This window comes from Cornus florida, unplaced genomic scaffold (assembly GCF_030987335.1).
Source record: "Cornus florida cultivar Cherokee Brave unplaced genomic scaffold, ASM3098733v1 CherokeeBrave_3.0.0_Hap2_Chr10, whole genome shotgun sequence".
In the NCBI taxonomy this organism is placed as follows: domain Eukaryota; kingdom Viridiplantae; phylum Streptophyta; class Magnoliopsida; order Cornales; family Cornaceae; genus Cornus; species Cornus florida.
The window spans coordinates 76124746-76144674 of NW_026775580.1; the positions used below are offsets into that span (position 1 = coordinate 76124746).

The 19929-nt window shown below is 33.7% G+C and overlaps 3 protein-coding genes and 1 pseudogene across 3 annotated transcripts; 3 read left to right on the plus strand and 1 right to left on the minus strand.

The window, feature by feature from the left end:
- The window catches only part of LOC132277887 (mechanosensitive ion channel protein 8-like), a 32261-nt pseudogene extending 30315 nt beyond the window's left edge, over window positions 1-1946 (plus strand).
- A 3007-nt stretch (window positions 1947-4953) lies between these two features.
- On the plus strand, window positions 4954-7039 carry LOC132279265 (pentatricopeptide repeat-containing protein At5g40410, mitochondrial-like). The gene has a single exon (XM_059781196.1). It carries the CDS (start codon window positions 5019-5021, stop codon window positions 6939-6941), a length of 1923 nt encoding a protein of 640 aa, XP_059637179.1. The 5' UTR covers window positions 4954-5018; the 3' UTR covers window positions 6942-7039.
- Window positions 7040-7416: 377 nt separating this feature from the next.
- Window positions 7417-8647, minus strand: LOC132277888 (uncharacterized). Its single transcript, XM_059779729.1, has 2 exons — window positions 8464-8647; window positions 7417-8180 (listed from the first exon to the last, which is right to left on the minus strand). Exons 1-2 carry the CDS (start codon window positions 8645-8647, stop codon window positions 7417-7419), a joined length of 948 nt encoding a protein of 315 aa, XP_059635712.1.
- Window positions 8648-16872: 8225 nt separating this feature from the next.
- LOC132278875 (uncharacterized) lies at window positions 16873-18532 on the plus strand. The gene is made up of 3 exons (XM_059780770.1): window positions 16873-17093; window positions 17308-17572; window positions 18025-18532. Exons 1-3 carry the CDS (start codon window positions 16958-16960, stop codon window positions 18242-18244), a joined length of 621 nt encoding a protein of 206 aa, XP_059636753.1. The 5' UTR covers window positions 16873-16957; the 3' UTR covers window positions 18245-18532.
- Window positions 18533-19929: the final 1397 nt, after the last annotated feature.

Sequence of the window (19929 nt, forward strand, 5' to 3'; positions counted from 1 at the left end):
CACGGTTGAAAACCGTGGTAGAAAAGTACACTTTCTACCATGGTGGAGAACCGTGGTAGAAAGTCGACTTTCTACCACGGCTGTTGTTATCACGGTTCAAAACTGTGGTAGAAAGACTTTTCCACTGTGGTGAAAAGTTATTTTTGTTGTAGTGACCTCTGATAAATATGAAACTGTTTTAAACCCTTTTTTCCAGGTTAATGCATTCAGAGAAAGGAGAGCCCTTGCATTATCTCTCAATGATACAAAGACGGCTGTAAACAAACTTCATCATATGTTGAACGTCATTGTAGGGGATCATCATATTGGTTATCTGGCTTCCTATACTAAAAGTCGCAAAAACCAGTTCTTTATCTTTTTAAGCTCACTTCTTTTAGTGGTGTTTATGTTTGGAAACACATGCAAGACAGATATTTGAGGCAATCATCTTCTTATTTGTAATGCACCCATTTGATGTAGTTGTGAAGTGGAAGGAGTTCAGGTAAATGATATCTTACATAAAGTTGTGATTAGTAAGTCGCTTTCTATTGGATTTTTTTAAGTTTCTAACCAAAAGATCATATATCCAAATAGTGTGCTAGCTACAAACCCTATCAGTAATTACTATCGTAGTCCAGATATGGGAGATGCAATTGATTTCTGTATCCACATCTCAACTCCTCTGGAAAAGATTGCTATGATGAAAGAGAATATAATGCGGTATGTATGGAGATGTGTCTCTTTTCTCAATGACTTTTTCCTCCTTTCTTCAATTTTTGCGGCAACGTCAAAACGGTTTTGTACGTCTTATAGTGATGATAATTGTGCCATTGAGTATTGGTGGAACAACTCAACAATCTTATTAAGTTAACCCAAATTTTGCTCTCTTTGAATTTAGCCTAAATCACACCTTCCAGACTATAATTAAACATCAAGAGTCAGGAGACATAATGGTTGTTCATAAGAATCATAACATATTGATATAGTGTTAAAAAAAAAAAAAATTCTATACTTCAAAGAATAATGTATAGTAAGAAAAAGAAAATCTCTCTAAATTATTGACAAATTCATATGTTTCATTACACAGAAATAATCTATGTTCCCGTATAATTGAAAGATGACCTTCCAGAAACATTATCTCTTCTCTCTCTCTCTCTCTCTCTCTCTATATATATATATATATATATATATTTTTTTTTCAAGTTTCTCTAAAAATGCTAACAAGAAAGGTGACTTCTAGAAATATTATGTTTTTTTAAAAATATATATATTTTGGTCTTTTCTAAAAAGACATATTTGTCAAAATAATTTGTGTTTGCTTAGATGTCTTTCTTTTTCTCTGAGATTATATTTGTTGTGAATAGACAAATTTTAAAACTTAAATATCAATCACTTAAAAGGCATATAATCTTTCAATAATTAATTTTAAAATATATTATATATATATTTCCAGTATCATATGACACGATGTAGAAGTGAGAACTGGGAAGTGCACGACTCCTCAATCCCTTGTAACATATTATTTAAATAAAAATGTATTTTTATTTATAACAAAATGATATGACATTGATCCCAATGAACGAAAACATTTCTACTCAAAAGTTGTGTATGTATATTTTGCTTATCTAAAGGCAAAAATTGATGTTTGTGGGATATCTGGATCTTCAATGGCTAAAAAAATTAATACCATCATCCTCTTCGCCATTCTTGCTTTATTTTCGTAAGGGATACTTGTCCTTAAATATAATTTGTATTTTTTTTACCTACGCACTTATAGGTCTCAGTTATATGTGTCCAAATCATCCAACACTATCATTTTTTATTTTTTGTTATTAATAGGTGTCACTCATAATTTTTTCTCTTACAATTTCATTAATAATAACCATATCCATTCAAACCACTTCAACAATTCACCTAACATTCTTAATTCCCCGTAATATATATATGCGTTATTTTTTATTTTTAAGTCCAACATTCCACTCCTAGCATGTCAATGCTGCTCAGGAGTGCAACTCGATTAGGTTGGACATGTTGGGGTTAACTCTTATAATATTCCTATAAGAGGCTCTCAAGTTTCACGCTCAAATTAGCGTTTGTTATTAAATTCATTATTAATATGTGAATTCAATTTTGTCAATTCTTTTATTCCATTTGTAAAAGAAAATGATTCTTGCACTGAATAGGTGAAGTGAATTGCTAGATTTACCCTTTTAAATGGTTAATTATGCAATAAATAAGGAAGTGAACCCCTCCACTTAGTTGTATTTGATATAAATAACCAATTAAAAATTATTCAACTAGGCAATTCATTACAAGTGTTGGGTGAGTATCACTACTCATTTATAAATTATAAAACTTATTAGGATTTTTTGTTTCTTAAATAACAGGCATTATAGATAACAAAGAACTAAAATAAACCTCTTCAAAAAGTATCAAGTATAAAGTTCGATTCCTCTTGAATACAAATAGTTCTTTTAGGGGAGGAGTCGAGTATCAACGAAAAAAACAAAACAATGAAATAAAATGTTCCAAATACTAAATAAAAACCAATTATTTTGGTGCACATCTAAGAATGAACTTATAATATTAAGAAGGACGAATTGCAAAAAAACTCTTTGGCTATTACCCATTTGTAAGAAACTCTTTTGTGAATGTTTTTGGCAAGAAACCTCTCTCAACTACGAGGAGGGTGTGATTTAACTTACCCCTGTTTAACAATCTTATGAGGTAATTTTTTCTGACCAAATTACCCCTTGGGTCACATGCTTTATTTGGGTCTTCTCCATTAATTAATTAATTAATATATATATATATATATATATATATATATATATGGACTTTGAACTGGTTGAAACTTGAAAGTATCTATATGAACAGATTTAAGGTTTTTTTTTTTTTTTTTTTTTTCTCTTTTTTCCAGGAAGTTATTGCTTTTCAAAACAATTTGCTCTTATGGTTTGTTTATTTATTTTTGTTGGTCATGAATTAAGGAAAAAGGCAAAAGAAAAGAGGTTATCATGTTCTTTATATGATGCTAGTACTCTGTTTGTGGAGATTGTTCTTGGGAGTAGATGCATAAGCTCGGTGTCTAGCTTATGTACTGGAAAGTGGTACTCTATACTTTTAGTGGAGACGTCTTTGAAGCATTTGTATGAGGTGCAGTTATTAAATAATCATCAACATCATTTAATTCCTGCTAAAAACTAACGAAGTAATGATGTTGAACAATAAAAGCATCTCCAGGTTCTACTCATTGAACAATAAAAGCATCTCCAGGTTCTACTCATTGAACAATAAAGCAGTTGGGGTGTGTTGGTTTATAAAAATAAATTTTACAATTTTTAGAAATAATCTGTTATTTTTTTTTAGGTTAAGGGCAAGCAGAATCCAAGTTTCTCCATCGAAACTGATTGTTGAACCATGACAATGCTTCTGCATTACATGCAATTAACGTTATGAACTCAACAACAAGTGTATAAAACAAGTGTAGGAGGTTGATAGCGCTTTCTCACATATGCAACTCTTCTCAGTTTTGTATTTATACAATTTAAATGATTTTGTCAAATCCTTAAACTGCAGAGCCAGAGAGACCTTCAAAGAAGAGGGACAGAAGAAATGATGCCCGTGAGTCTTCGAGGAAGCGACATCGCAGCCAGAGCGGAAGTGAGTTCCCACATCGCAAGTCATCAAGCAGAGATAGTGATAGGGAAACTGACCCGAAAGGTAATTTGGTCAGAAAAAATTATCTCACAAGATTGTTAAACGGAGATAAGTTAAATCACCCCCTCCTCGTAATTGAGGGAGTTTCTTGCCAAAAACATTTATAAGAGGGGTTTCTTACTAATGAGTAATAGTCAAGGAGAGTTTTTACAATTCGCCCTATTAAGAAAGAAATGTGTTTCTGTAACCTGTTTTGTGCATATATATAAATAAATATTTCTATTATTTGCTTGATGGATGTATTAATTATAAGGGAGATTCAAATAAGTTCTTAAAATAATATGGTAGTCTAAAGTGTCAAGTGCATGTGTATATATTTTTGCAAATAGATTGTATAGACACTTGTTAGTTAAGTCGTTTAATTAATTAATTAATTAAAAATTTGAGCTTTTTTTTTTTTTTTTTTTTTCAAATTCAAGATGTGTGTGTGTATATATATATATATATATATATGTTTTTTCTATATTGTGTATTCTTCCCAGTTGTTCCCTCCCACTTGAACAGCATCTTGCAAGATCAAACATTTTGAATTACAATTAAGATACGGACAGCCGTGTGCCAAACTCCGTACCAGGCTTACTAGCTCATTAAACACACCACTTTTTGGTAGGTAGCTCAAATACATTGCACTCAGTGGACTAGGTTTACTTTTAATTCATCTTTCAGTACAATCTTTTCTCTTGTGAATTTTTTTTAAAAAAAAAAGTACAATATTTTCTCTAATTTTTTTTTTCACATGAATTAATACATTTTATTGGAGGACATTACTCAGTGACAAAATTAGAAGAGTGCCAAATTCTCAAAGCCGTGTCCATGTTTGAGTCTTCCTTTTTTTTCTAATTTGTCAGAGAAGAAGAAGAAGAAGAAGAACCAAAAAAACAAAAAAAACAAAAAACTTAATTGGACAAAACTTCTTTTAAAGTTGAGGCTTTGATGTTATTAGTTCAGTTCTTTTGAAGTTGGGCTTAGTCATATGCATTTTGTTATACCACATCGGAAGCTTACAAGAGTGAGCCCGGTGTGAAACTTCTATATAATGCATGGAAAGCTAATAGAGCAACATGGGCGGAATAAATGGGTGATCTTTATTGCACTTTAGAAGGGGGTGTCCGTATAAGATTTATACAAGTGGTGGAGCTACCCAATGTATGATCCAAAGTTTTTACTGGGCCCAAAATATTTTTTTGGAGATGGGCTATCCAGATTTTAAGGTCCAAAGCTTTTAAAATTTTATTATTCTATTGCTTTTCAAATCTGAGGCCTACAAAAGAATTGATTTATGCATAGTGTTTTGATACTTCCAGTTTGAATGATGGGAGATGATAACATTACCTTCTTCTTCTTCTTCTCTTTCATTACACTTACTCTCCTACTTTTGCTTAAATTCCAGGAACTTGACACACAAAAGAAAACATTTTTCACTTCTACACTACAATTTCATCATTTCAAGAAGATTACGCAATGCTTTTCTCTCTCAACACTGTCTTCAATTCCACTCGGCCTCATATACAGAACCAATTGTTGGACCTCTTTTTTTAGCTATATCATCTTGTTCTTCCCTCAGTTTTTGCCGGATACTTCATGCCCGAGTAATCAAATCCTTGAATTATAGTGATGGGTTCATTGGTGACCGTTTGGTGTCTGTATACGTTAAGTTTGGGAGTTTGGACGATGCACAGAGCTTGTTTGATGAAATGCCTAGTAAGGATTTGGTCTCTTGGAATTCTTTGATTTCGGGGTTTTCGCGAAGAGGGGTTGTGGGTAAGAGCTTGATTGCGTTATGTAGGATGAGATCAGTGATGGGTATGCAGCCCAATGAGGTGACCTTCATATCAATCATTTCAGCTTGTACTGAAAAGGGTGCTCTAGATGAAGGGAATTACATTCATGGATTGGCTGTGAAAATGGGTTTTTTGTTGGAAATTAAGGTTGTTAATGCTCTGATTAACATGTATGGAAAATCTGGTTATTTAAACTTGGCTTGGCGATTGTTTGAGGCAATGCCCACACCGAATTTGGTTTCATGGAATTCAATTGTTGCGATTAATATTCAAAATGGGTTTTCTGATGAAGGAATTGGTCATTTTAAGTTAATGAGAAGGGCTGGTATTAATCCTGATAAAGCCACTTTGGTGACCTTGCTTCAGGGTTGTGCAGATTTTGGTGTAGGAAAACTAACAGATGCCATTCATGGTTTTGTCATCAGTTGCGGCCTTAATGCAGATATAAGTATTGGGACTGCACTCTTAGGTATATATGCGAAGTCTGGGAGATTATATGCTTCACAAGAGGTTTTTGAAGAGATGAAAAGTCCTGATAGTATTGCTTGGACTGCAATGCTCGCAGCCTATGCGGTGCACGGGCATGGCAGAGATGCAATTGATCTCTTTGATCTCATGATAAAGAAGGGTGTGGAGCCAGATCATGTTACTTTCACTCATTTGTTAAGTGCCTGTAGTCATTCAGGGCTTGTTGCGGAGGCAAAGGCATACTTTAAAATTATGTCCACTGTTTATGGGGTTGAGCCCAGGTTGGATCACTATTCGTGCATGGTTGATCTTTTGGGTCGTGCTGGGCACTTGAAAGATGCCCGTGTGTTGATTGAAAGCATGCCCATGGAGCCGAATTCTGGCGTTTGGGGGGCTCTTCTTAATGCTTGTCGGGTTTATGGTAACATTGAGATTGGAGAGGAAGTTGCAGAAAGATTGTTTGCTCTAGACCCATCAGATGCTAGGAATTATATCATGCTATCAAATATGTACTCTGCTGTTGGTCAGTGGAGGAATGCATCAAATGTGAGAGCCTTAATGAAGGAAAGAGGTCTCCGGAGAAACCCTGGATGCAGTTTTATCGAACATGGGAACAAGATCCATAGCTTTGTTGTGGGTGATCAATCACACCCTGACTCGGAGAAAATATATGTTAAATTGCATGAAGTTATTGAGAAAATTCGGAAGGCCGGATATGTTCCAAAAACAGAATTTGTTCTACATGACGTTGAAGAGGAGGTTAAACAAGATATGATCAATAAGCACAGTGAGAAGTTGGCCATTGCATTTGGTCTTCTGATGATCGAAGCTGGCAGGCCACTAATTATAACTAAGAACCTCAGAATCTGTGGCGATTGTCACAACACTGCAAAGTTTGTATCACTTGTTGAGAAACGTACGATCATCATTAGAGATCCAAAGCGGTTTCATCATTTTGCTGACGGGTCATGCTCTTGTGGAGATTTCTGGTGATCTTCTTCTTCTTCTTATGCTTATTTATCACATACGAATGCATGACCATATTTAGCAATTGCCAAATATATGAAAATATTCATCTTCTTATTGGTTTAGTATTTGTTTTGAAGGCAGTTGAGTCTGAAATAGTAAGGAACTCTTCCTACAGTCGCACAGAAGAGTCATATGCTAGAAGCTAGGATACCAATTTGTATACACCTCCTATGGTCAGTGCCCAATATTTTAAAAAATGAATGCTTGCTAAAACAAGAGACTACCCAAAATAAGAACATAATTAATTTACTGAAGAACTCATAAGAACAGCATGTGGTAAGAACTCTGCTTAGACTCCCTAGTTTATATGATTTAAGAGAGCCATCACTAGTTCACAGTTGAACCAAATTGGGGAAGAGCCAGTACAATTTCTATATTATTATTGGCTGGCATCACAATAACACGCATTGATTCTGGACCCATCTCCTAACATTTCAGTTTACCTTCTGCACACAATTCCCTTCCCCCCATAACCACTTCCACATTCTACACTCAATGACCCTGCATCTCCACCTGCCTCTTTTTTCACCCCGAATTTTGAGACCACACAATCGGTAGCGAACAGATGAGAAGAGGCAAATTTCTCTGCCCCTCCCATGATAGGCATGGCGGATGCCATTTTAACTCTACTTTGATAACTTGGTCTGTAGGTTTGTCCCAAAACTCCATCCACCATCTTGCTCAGTGACTCGAACCTGAAATTCAGCTCCAGATGTGCAAAGCAATCCTCTTCGGTTACATCATAACCATGCACTCTTGATTCCTCTGGAGTAATTGGAACTACGCGTGCTGTGATTTCAAACAACCCTTCCACTTTCACTTTCAACTTCTTGTTAGTCTCAGGTAACCGTTGGATTGTCAGCCCTGTTTCTGGTGACCTCCATGTTTTGTCCTCAGAAGCTGGTACCATGACCTCTTCTCCATCCAACTGAATCAACATGTTCTCAGCATATTCCTGCCACTGGGCTACTTTCTGCGCACCTACATAGAACTGATGGTGCCCAAACAAGATACCAACGGACTGAACCCAAGTGAAATCTCTTCCTTTCTTGCTTCTCTTGCCGATGAAATGAGCATTTATGTGAATCTGAGAATCAGACACCAAACAGAAATCCTTGTCCTTTCTGCCATGAAAGTAGAACATGATCCCGTCACCACCGATAAATCTTGGATCCTGACACACTGCTCCTGGCTTGTCACAATCTGTTTTGGACCCAAAACATAGAATTTTGAATAGAAAAGAAAAAAGAGATTCAAAAGGGTAATATACATATATATATTTGAGAAAAGTATAATTTGAAGATACAAGAAATGCGACAGAAAGAAACTTTATTTTATGGTAAAATGGCTTCTATAGTAGAGTGATGGATCATCTATTTGAACTTGTTATGAATCTCTCTCTCACACAAGCGGGCGCATGAGCGCACAAACATGCATGGTTAAGTAGAAGAAGAATCAAAACAAGAGCAGATTTTAGTAATCTTACCACAATAAGGCTTGCAGAGTCTGCAATCTACCTCACACAGACTAGGACAACCAGCTGGGCAATTATGAGAGATGCCATAGCAACTCCCAAACATAGGGTCATGGCAAGCAGCTTTAGCAGCACTGACATGAAAAGGGATGAAACTGGAGCAGAATATGCCAAAGAGAATCCATCTTCCTCCCATTTCTTCTTCTTCTACTTCTTGATGTCAGTGTCCTCTTGTCTCCGCTCTTATGTCACTGCAACTCCAAATAATTTAATGAAAAATAATAGAACTAATTGGGTTATGAATACATTAATCTTTTTTTTTTACTTGGGTTTGTAACAACTATGGAGTAAGACAACCAAGTTAGGTGCTTGGTTGCTCTACAAAGTATAAAAATATGAACAAGGTCAACCCCTTGTTTTCGGTGTAGTTGAGAATCACAGGTTCAAGCAACCATTCAAATCTGGTTTTTACCAAGATATAGATTAGTGTGTCCCTTCTCTAGTGTAGTTTTCTCGTCATAAAGAAATAATGAAGATCTAGAATTTTGAACAGAAAATAGGGAAAATTAAATCAAAGCATGTGTGCAAGAGCTATGTGCATGGCCTGAGCATTTAAAGGAAACAAGTTATTTGTTAGGATGGTGGAATTAGGCAGATGGCTTTGACAAAAATAGTGTGTCTCGCATATTCGAGACGTTAAAAGGAAAGATTGAAGACAAACCTAACAATTGATATAATTTTATACAATAGTACTATTGAAAAATTATTCAATCTACATTCATCTAAATGCAATTTAATTTAGCTTCCATCAAACAAAAAAGCTACTTTGATTGAGATTTGGCTTGCAACTTGATTTCATCACTTATAGCAGTCCTGATTGATTGAAAATCCAAAGATTAGAATCATTTTGATTCCAAGATTCCATAAGCCAAATATCAAGTCTCAAACCCTTAATTCAGACACTACTCAATGACTTAGTTGGTAGAGTGCTATTAGCTTAGTTGGTAGAGCACCCAGCTACCCGAATGAGTGTGTCTGTGTTCGAATCCCCCTCCCCCTAGTTTGCTAGGATTTAAAAAAAGAAACTCAATTCAAATTATAAAATGAGTAGTATAATCTTAATTAGTTAATTCCACACCTATTTTGACTTGAATATTCCATAGAAAGGGGGATGTATTACAATGAGATGGCTAAGAAATCCTTTTATTATATGGATTATGGTTAGGCAGATTTAGGCCCAATCATACCCTACTTGTAGTTGGTGAGTGAAAGCATGCTGTGTCTGTCGAGTATCAATCCATACATAGGTAAAATATGGGGCCCAACAAAGTATTCAAGGCTACAGGTCGAACTTGTTTTGGGTCCGTTCTGGTCCATGGTTTGGACAGTTATTGGGTTCAACTTGGACCTTGAGCCCACACAACACTAAGCCGGGCTTGATCAATCATGCTTCACATAAATCCTTTTAATCACAAATGTTCAACACCTAATCCATTCCTATCAAAATGGAGAAAAAATTATATGGATGATTTTTATTTGGGTAAATTTTACTTACCTCCTCCTCCAACGTTTGTTAGTATTTCATATAATTTTTTTTTTTTTTATATTTCATAATTCTACTTAACTCTCCTATAATGTGTTATTTTACGGTTTCATTTATGGAATATTTGCTGTCATTTTTTGGTAAGGAAAAAATAAGTGAGATTATGAAATGTATAAAATGTTTAGGGTTAATTACAATGACACTTCCTGAAGTTTGTCATAATAATAATTATATACAAGTTGGACATTTTTTGTACAATGACACCTCCTTAAATTTAATAAAGTTAACAAGACGCCCCAACTATCACCTGCCACCTCTGACACTAAAGGAATTGACATTGTTGCCCTTTTGACTTATCAATTAATCAATTTAAATAATAAAATTACCCTTCTAACCTTGTATAAGAAAAATTTTAAAAATAAAAAAACAAACCCAAAAATTTCCTTCTCTACAATACCATCCATTACCACCACCTCGATCATCTAAATCAACCTCTACTGCAGTGAATGTCTCACCCACCATCACCACCACCACTTCACTATTCAAAACCCAAATGTTCAACACACACACACACACACACACACACATCAATTTCAATATATATATATATATATATATATATATACACCTCTAAGGTCCTAGCATGACTTCGTCGGTTGCTATGGCGGAGGCGAAGGTGGCGTCGACCCCACCACAACCTTTACCCCAAGCACGAGAATGATCCAAAATAAGAAGAATGTGGTCATCACAGGGATGGGCCTCGTCTCCCTCTTCGGCAATGACGACGCCCAATTTGATGCGTCCAAATTCCCCACTCGATTCGGCGGCCAAAACCGAGGGTTCAACGACACGAATTTTTTGGTGGCGGCGGCGGCCAGATCCGAGGGTTCAACAATGACGGATTTTTTTGTGGTGGCGGCGATAACAGTGGTGTATTTAGGGGTGGAGAGGTCTCAGGATTTGGTGGTGGGTTTGATAGAGGGGGAGTGGGTTGGGTTTGTTAGGGTTAAGGTTTTTTGATGGAGAAGGTGAGAAGTTAAAGAGAGAGTGGTGACTATACTGACGACATACCAAGGGCAAAAACGTCATTTAGGAGTTTTGATTATTTTTTAATTTAAATTAATAAAATATTGAAGGGCAATCTTGACTTTTCACACCTTTTTAGGGTTTGTTTGGATTCAATTTCGGACAGGGGTTGTTATTGTTTAAAAAATGCCTAACTTGTATATGATTGTCATTATGACAAATCTAAAGAGGTATCATTGTAATTAACCTAAATGTTTATATGAATTCACAAACCTCACAAAAAATAAGTAAAATTTATCTATTTTATTTTATCCCTTTGATATATGGAGATATATGTTTGGATGGGATAATACCATTCTTTAATAATGTTATTTATTAGAATTATACTAGTAGTATTATTTATATATGGTTGCTCCTAGTAGCCTCGTACAGTGTAATAGGCACATTCGACTCTTTATTGCCCCGTATTACACCTTACACAGAGTCTAGGGATCTGATGATGATGATTATAGTAATTTGTAACATTAAAGCCAGAATAAGTAAAATTTATCCATTTTATTTTAAAGAGTGAACTACATTAAACCCCTCTTTTCTATCTGTGTTTTTCACTAAATCCCTATTTTTTTTTTTGTCAAAAAACCCCCCTCAACTATCACTAAATCCCTATTTTTTTTTTTTTTTTTTGTCAAAAAACCCCCCTCAACTATTAGAGGGGGTGATTTAACTAACTTCCGTTAACTAATTATTAGAGGAGATGATTTAATTCTCAAATATATATATATAGCAAATAAATTTCAAGAAAAAAAAAAACCTAGATTTATATTGGCAAAAAAAAAAAAAAAAGGCATTATTTGTCCTTTTAATAAATCTATATAAAATGAAAATTAATAAAAACCAAATAAATGAATGCATAGTATAATTCTCAAAAATATATATATAGCAAATAAATTTCAAGAAAAAAAAAACCTAGATTTATATTAGAAAAAAAATCATTGCAACAACATGTACTTTTCTTCTTGTTCAACTTCTTTTATTTATCTATCATTATAATATTGTATATAATTTATATCATAATATAATGGTATATATAATATGAATCATTAAATATTATTTAAATATATTTTCATTTCCATCTAGTCTTCTAACTAATATAAATCTAATTTTTTTTTGCTTTTTTATTTAGGAAAAAAATCTAGGGTTTTTTTTTTTTTTTTTTTTTTTTTTTTTTCTTCTTAAAATTTATTTGCTATATATATATATTTAAGAATTATATTGTGCATTAATTTATTTGATTTTTATTGATTTTCATTTTATATAGATTTATTAAAGGGATGTTACCAGAAATAATGCCTATTTTTTTTTTTTTTCCAATATAAATCTAGGTTTTTTTTTTCTTAAACTTTATTTGTTATATATATATATATATATATATATATATATGAGAATAAAATCACCCTCCTCTAATAGTTAGTTAATGGAAGTTAGTTAAATCACTCCCCTTTAATAGTTGAGGGGGGTTTTTTGACAAAAAAAATAGAAAAGAGGGGTTTAGTGAAAAATACAAATAGAAAATGGGGGTTTAATGTAGTTCACCTTATATATTTTTGAGAATTATATTATGCATTAATTTATTTGGTTTTTATTGATTTTCATTTTATATAGATTTATTAAAAGGACAAATAATGCCTTTTTTTTTTTTTTTGCCAATATAAATCTTAGGTTTTTGTTTTTCTTGAAATTTATTTGCTATATATATATATATATTTGAGAATTAAATCAGCCCCTCTAATAATTAGTTTACGGAAGTTAGTTAAATCACCCCCTTTTAATAGTTGAGGGGGGATTTTTTGACAAAAAAATAAAAAAGGAGAGTTTAGTGAAAAACACAGATAGAAAAGAAGGGTTTAATGTAGTTCACCCTATTTTAAATGTAATGTTGGATGGGATAATACCATTTTTTAATAATATTATATATTATAATTATAATAGTAGTAGTATTTATATATGGTTGACACACTGAACGGTTTATTATCGTGTATTACACTTCACAGGATCCAGGGATCTGATTATAGTAATTTGTAACATTAAAGTCAGAGTCAGTTCATAAATCTATGTGCTGTAGTAATTTATTTTAGGTTCCCGAATACATTATTAGGTCAGAGATTCAGAAGATCGACCATGGTTTATGTGAAATCCGCTGTATGTTGCTTTCTGGTTCGAGAGAATGGAGACCGGAATTAAAAAACAACAAACAAGTCACTAAAAAATATCATATGCGGGATCAAATTAAAATCAATATGAATATGAAATTTGTAAGGCTGAGTCTCATAGACAGATCAAATCAATATTTATTAAAATAATAATAATGAAGCTTCTTGACACTTCTGCCAAGGTGGGTCCAAGTTGATAAATGGTGGGCCCCACTAAAAGTTGTGTCTATCCACTTGAGAGGCCGCCTGCAATTTTTGATGGTTACGTTCATTAAATATAAAAAAGTTTAGGGTTTCGTTTCGTTATGTTTTATAAATTTGACCCAACAAAATTTGTAAATTAAATTATTTACTTTAATTGAACGCTTAAAAATTAAGTATTTTTTTTTAATTATGATTTGTTAGTTTGACTCAACTTGTAAGGAAGAATATGCAATATACTGCATCTTCCATTTAATTTTTTTTTATATCTTTTTAGAATTTAAACACTCAGAAAACATTCATTTTATGCATTATTTTCTTTTAAAAAAATTAAAATTATCCATTTGAAAGTTTATTTTAGATTATAAATAAATAAATAAAAATTATAGTTTAAGAGTTCATGCTGTTAGTTAGGATCTTTTAGAAAACATTTACTGTATATTTTAAATTGAAACTTAAAGTAATAATCCAAACCACAAAAAAAAAAAAAAAAAAAAAAAAAAAAAAAAGGTTTTAAATTGGATCATAACTTTGAGACAACCTTAATCTATTTCATCCATAACCCTCTTTCTTCGATCTCTAGTGCTTCTACTTGAACCTAGTAACATGAAAATTTTATGCTACCCTAAGATTTCATGTCAGAAATTGAACATTAATTTTTTGACGTGAACTTATAATATTTAAGTATATCTCTATTACCATTAGCAACCTTAGCTATTTAAATTGGAAGTGAACCACTTTGATCGCCACTAAATTAATGTTGAACCACTTTGATCGCTACTAATTAATAAATTTGAGATAAGGGAACGACTTTTATCGTTCACTTCATTAAAATAGAAAACGACTCCACAACTACCTTATGTGGAGTATTTAATATTATTGTTTTAATCGCATCATTACTTAATTGGCGGGTAACAATTGTCAACATGGTGGCCCAAAGTCATGAGTGGTTCACTTCTTAATCGGTGATTGGTGATTGCTTACACGTATAAAGTGTTCTTACCATAATGGTTCAGTTCCTATCACTATCTATGATACAAGTCAGATTCTAGATGCACATAAGAAGGTAGATCTTCTCTCCGTGGTAAAAAATAAAATTATCTAAGGCTAAGTGAAAGTGACAACACGGAGACATAAATCAAGCCAAATTAAGACATACAAATTATGAAGTAAAACAATAAAAATAAAGAAGAGGTTCTAAATTCGTTGAGAAAGAGACACCGCTGTAGAACGAAAATCATCAAAGGAGTAGAGCAACAACTGAACTGACCAAAGATCAAGAATCATCAACGCAACAATTCTAAAACTGCATTCACAAGGTACCTCCACACACCTAACCCCGCACAAGATCAAATCAAGTTAGGAAAATAAAAATCAACCCAGATCATAGATTTAGCCGAAAGGAAAACGACAGATTTACTCTATCGAGCCGGAAACAAACCAAACAAGAGCAGATTTAACCACATAAAACAAAAAATGCCGTGAAAAATCATCCATAAAGCGAACTTATTGAGATACGTTGAGATTATTAACATGTGGGAGATAAGCAAGGTCACCTTCCTATTCCCATAAAAGAGAACAAATAGGAAAGAGACGAGCAGCTGAGAGAGAGAAGAGAGAAGGTAGAGAGAGAACCGAAGAAAAGGTAGAGGCGGCTCAAAGCTTCAAGTAAATACCCTAAAAATACTCTAAAAATATTTCTGTCTCTTCTAATCAAGTTTTCATGTCAAATAAGTCTTTTTGGTTACGTTTTTTTTACTTAAAAGTACAAGCAATAGAAAATGACATAAAATATAAGAAATCAACATTATGTGTGGCCCACGCGATGGACTAGTAAGGCCATTGATGAATTTCTATTCCTTGAAAGGTTTATTGATCTCTTAACATACCTTTCACTCAATTTATTAATTTGTCTTGGATTGAATTATTGATCATGGGACACCTGAACCTCAATGATCCACTGGTGACGAAGGTTCTTTTACTTGATAACTCAAACAACACATTTAAAATTAGATTTGGATAATCATTAAGAAGCTGCCTGCAGTGCATCTTAAAATTGTTCGGGTGCCCACCTAGGAATAAAATAACAAAACAAATAAATAGAGTTTAAAAAGAAAAAAAAATGTAAACCGTAAGATTAGATTAAGTAATTATTAGTGGTACATCATATTTTAGTGAACTGGTCAGTTTGTAACAAAATTAAACTTTGTTCATTGAGACTCACCAATTACAAATTTTAAAATTATAAATTAATCAATGAGTGATTGTGATAATTAATTCTGTTACAATATCTATTCCATGACATCGAATTTGCATTGACTATCAATCATGATACTAAATATTACCTACTTTATTGTGTGAGACTGTGTGACACTCTGCGTAAGGTTAAATGAAAGTATGAACATTGCTCAGACAAACTATTTTTCAAATATGTAGTAGGATAAATGAGAATAAAAATATTTAAATAGAATTTTTTTTTTTGTTTTGTTTTTTTGAAGGGTTATTTAAATAGAAATATTGCCCTCATATTTCTTAATTATTATTATTTTTTTTACAAAAAGAGAAAAATAATACAAATTATTCAAAAACACTCTCACACTATTAATGATCTGTAATTTTATTTTATTTTTTAAAAAGACAATATGAAGACTGCACAAATTTGAGGTGTAACATTTTATGTATTATCATAAATTTTTAGAATAATGATTTAAGGATTTAATTTAATTTATGTAAATGTGATGGTTTCACCGTATAATATCATCATCAGGGACAAAACCAAAATTTGGGCTCAGAAGGGGCTACAAGCCACACTACTCTTGGCTCGTATATCCACCTATATATACAAAGGATAATAACAAAACTCACGATAGCATTTTGTGATACTACAGAAGATATATATATATATATATATGGTATTTTATGCTATTAATTATAAAAAAGTATATAAAGCTGCCGTGAGATTAGGTACCTCGATCATCACGACGACATAATGTGATGAGACTAATCAATCATCTCATGTCAATTAAATTCGATAATCACTAAATTTGATCCAAAATCACTTCTCTAACTTTTTATGGAAGAAATATAAAGTTCAAAAAACACGAAAATCAAAATACAGATGCAAGAATCACTCAATCACACGAGAGAGTTGGAAACAGTTTGGGACCATCCGATACGCGATGAGAGACACACAGATGGGACCAAATCCAAAATGACCCCATACGGCGGCCGGTGAAATGAGCTACACTGTAGTTCAGAGTCAGAATACTACCAGTGTGTATACATATACATACTGGATTGTATCTCACTCCAAGTAAAGGAAGATGCTTGAGAATATACCCTTAAACCGCTCACTTTGTCCAATTCAATCTGTCTATCTATCCCATTCCACTTTCAATGCCCAAAACGGATAAGATACCCATATTACCCATCCTCACTTACTCCCCACAACGCTATTTAAACACCATCCCGCCTTTACTCAACCTACCCACCATTATTTCATACCACTCGCCACTACATAACCACCATGAAATCTTCTTCTTCTTCAATTCTCTCTGAATCTGAACAAGAACAACTCATACACAAACTACAAATCTTCAAGATCCATGGCAGAGATAAGCGTGGCCACAAGCTTCTTCTCGTCACCGGAAAACTCTTCCCTGGTAATCTCTCTCTCTATCTCTCTTTTCCAATAAGAGGACTAGTCGGAAGAGAGTGTATGATGTACAGAGTCTGATCAGAAATAGGCTATTTTCAGTTTGGAACTTATGACCTTGGGGTCACAATAATAATAATAATATATTATTATTATTATTATTTATATCCGGAGGTTTTGTTTGTTGATTGTGTTGGTATGTTGTGATTTTTGTTGATCAGCGAGACTGGTGACGGTCCAAGTGTTGAACAAGTATTTGGAGGAGAAGGTATTGCCTAAATTTGGAGACGAGCCTTTCTCTTTGGTGTATCTGCACGCAGGTGTTAAAAAATGCGAGAATTTTCCTGGAATCTCGGCCCTCCGATCAATCTATGAGGCCATTCCGATCAACGTCAAGGATCAGATTCAAGCGGTTTATTTCCTACACCCGGATTTACAGTCCCGACTCTTCCTCGCCACCTTCGGTCGTCTCCTTTTCAGCGGAGGGTAAATTTCTTTTTCTTTTTTTTTTTTTCATATCCCACGACATAGCGAGCATTAAATTGATGTCTTGGTATTAAAATTAGGAAAATAAATAAATAAATAAATTTAATTAGTAAATTAGTGAACCGGAAATAGCTGAGATCAACTTAAAAATAATATTGTTTCTGCCCTTTCCATTTTCTTAGCCGTGAAAAATTGGAAGCATGGAATTAGTAATTTTTTTTTTTTTTAAAAATAAACAATATTGTGATTCCTAACATAAATTTAGTTTAAATTTAAACATATATTTTTTTTCTTTTAATATTGAATTTTAAGATAATCAGTGTAGTCCACTGGCTTCATTGGAGCAATAAAAGTGGATCGTTGAGCGTATTTCACGTTTTTGACTTGAAGGCTGGTGTGAGTTTCCAGCGGCGCACGTTATTGACGTGGTGGAGGGTGTTAAATGTTTACAGGTTGTACGGGAAACTGAAATACCTGACCAGGTTGGAGTTTCTGTGGGACCACGTGAGGAGGAACGAGATCGAGATACCTGATTTCGTGCATGATCATGATGAAGAGTTGGAGTACCGTCCGATGATGGACTATGGGTTGGAGAGTGATCACCCGAGAGTCTATTGTGCGCCAATGGTGGACTGCCCAGTTCCTACCTACTCTATGCGGTATATTGCGTAGGGAACGCTGTGGGGACTAACTTGCGCCGTGATATTTTCGGATTATAATATTGCGGTGTCTTAAAGTTGGATAGGATTGTCTTTTCCGTTTTTGTTGTGGGAGTTTTTAGGAAGAGTGCTCGTCTTGTAAATATAAAAATATGAGTTGAATGAAAAGACAGTGTATGATAGAGTTTGGTCCTAAAGTGCAAAATCAGAGTGTTTGGTAAAAAAGAAAAGTTAAAGAAAGATAGTCCCGATTGCTTTATTCTCCAATCATCAAAGGTCTCTTTGGCTTTTTTATTTTGGATATCTCCTCTTGTCATTGTCATAATTTTAAAATTTCCAATCAATTTCAGTTGCACTTTTTAACTTAATTCATATACCATACAAAATGGCAACAAATCAATTGGATTCGGTTCGAAACTCTCAATTCAATGTGATCCCGTTGGACTGGTGTTGTCCAAATCACAATCAAAATGTGTTGGTTTTATCAAATTGTATTGAGTTACGAGCTCTGTTAGGGTGCATCATAGCATAGAGGATCTCAATTCCTCAAGTTAGACTTGGTTTACTTCTTCTTGTTTTAGTGCTTGTATTACTTATTAAGAACTTTGGTAAGGACTTGTGTGCCACGACTCAAAAAATAGGAGTCCGAATCGCTAATCACACATGAAAATCACCAATGCATTGGTGGTTTTCATGTATGGTTAGCGGATTTCGATTTTGGATTGTGACAAAAATGGTACCAGAATTTTATCCAATTGAAAGTGTAGTCAACGAGGATGTTGAGTCTCAAGAGGGGTGATAGTGGCAACCTTATGGGCGTGTGTGTGAGTGTGTGCAGGTGGCACTAGTAGGCTATCACACTAGATGAGCTATAGGTGCACAATCCCACATTGCCTGGGTGTGAAAGTGACTAGTGATACACAATGCGTTTAAAGTTGTGATGGCCGTGAACCCATCTTAACTCTATAATTAAGAATGCTTAACCCGCAGTAGTATCAGGATGGGTGAGCCCCTAAGAAGTTGGGGAGAGCAAAAAATGGACAATATTGTGTCTTATCAAGGTGAAAGTTGTTACATTGTGGCTTAGTAATGTTTCATCTATTTTTCAAACTAAAAAGTGAGGGTTCGAATTTTTTTCTTACCAATAAAAAAAAATATAATACTTACTTTACCTTTATAACATGAATAAACTATGAAAATTTCGTGTAATAGTGGAGCAAATCATCAGTCGAAGAGAGCTTCTAGTTGTGTACACCACCGGTCCCTACTAATCCATATGTGTATCTATATATATATATATACACACACACACACACACACACACACACACACACACATACATAAAAGTTGAACTCAACTCATGTTTCATTCACATTGAGATATTAAATATTTTGAAATACCCATTTAAACAAACACTTTGAGGTCAAACTAGTAGGTAACTCTTTCTTGAACTAGATTTAGAAAAAATGCTACTTCAAGAAAAGGTCAGGATATGGAACATTGACCTAAAACCTCCTTGTAATTAATCAGGCTCTACTTGGTAGTGGAACTGGTAGTGAAAGGGTGGATTTAATATGTGGACTAAAAGTAAAACAGTATGAAAACTTAAACATGGTTCCTTTATTCTTTTCTTTTTCCCTAGAATTTTATTAAAAAGAAAGAGTATTGAACCTTGGATTATCATTTTTATAATTTTGT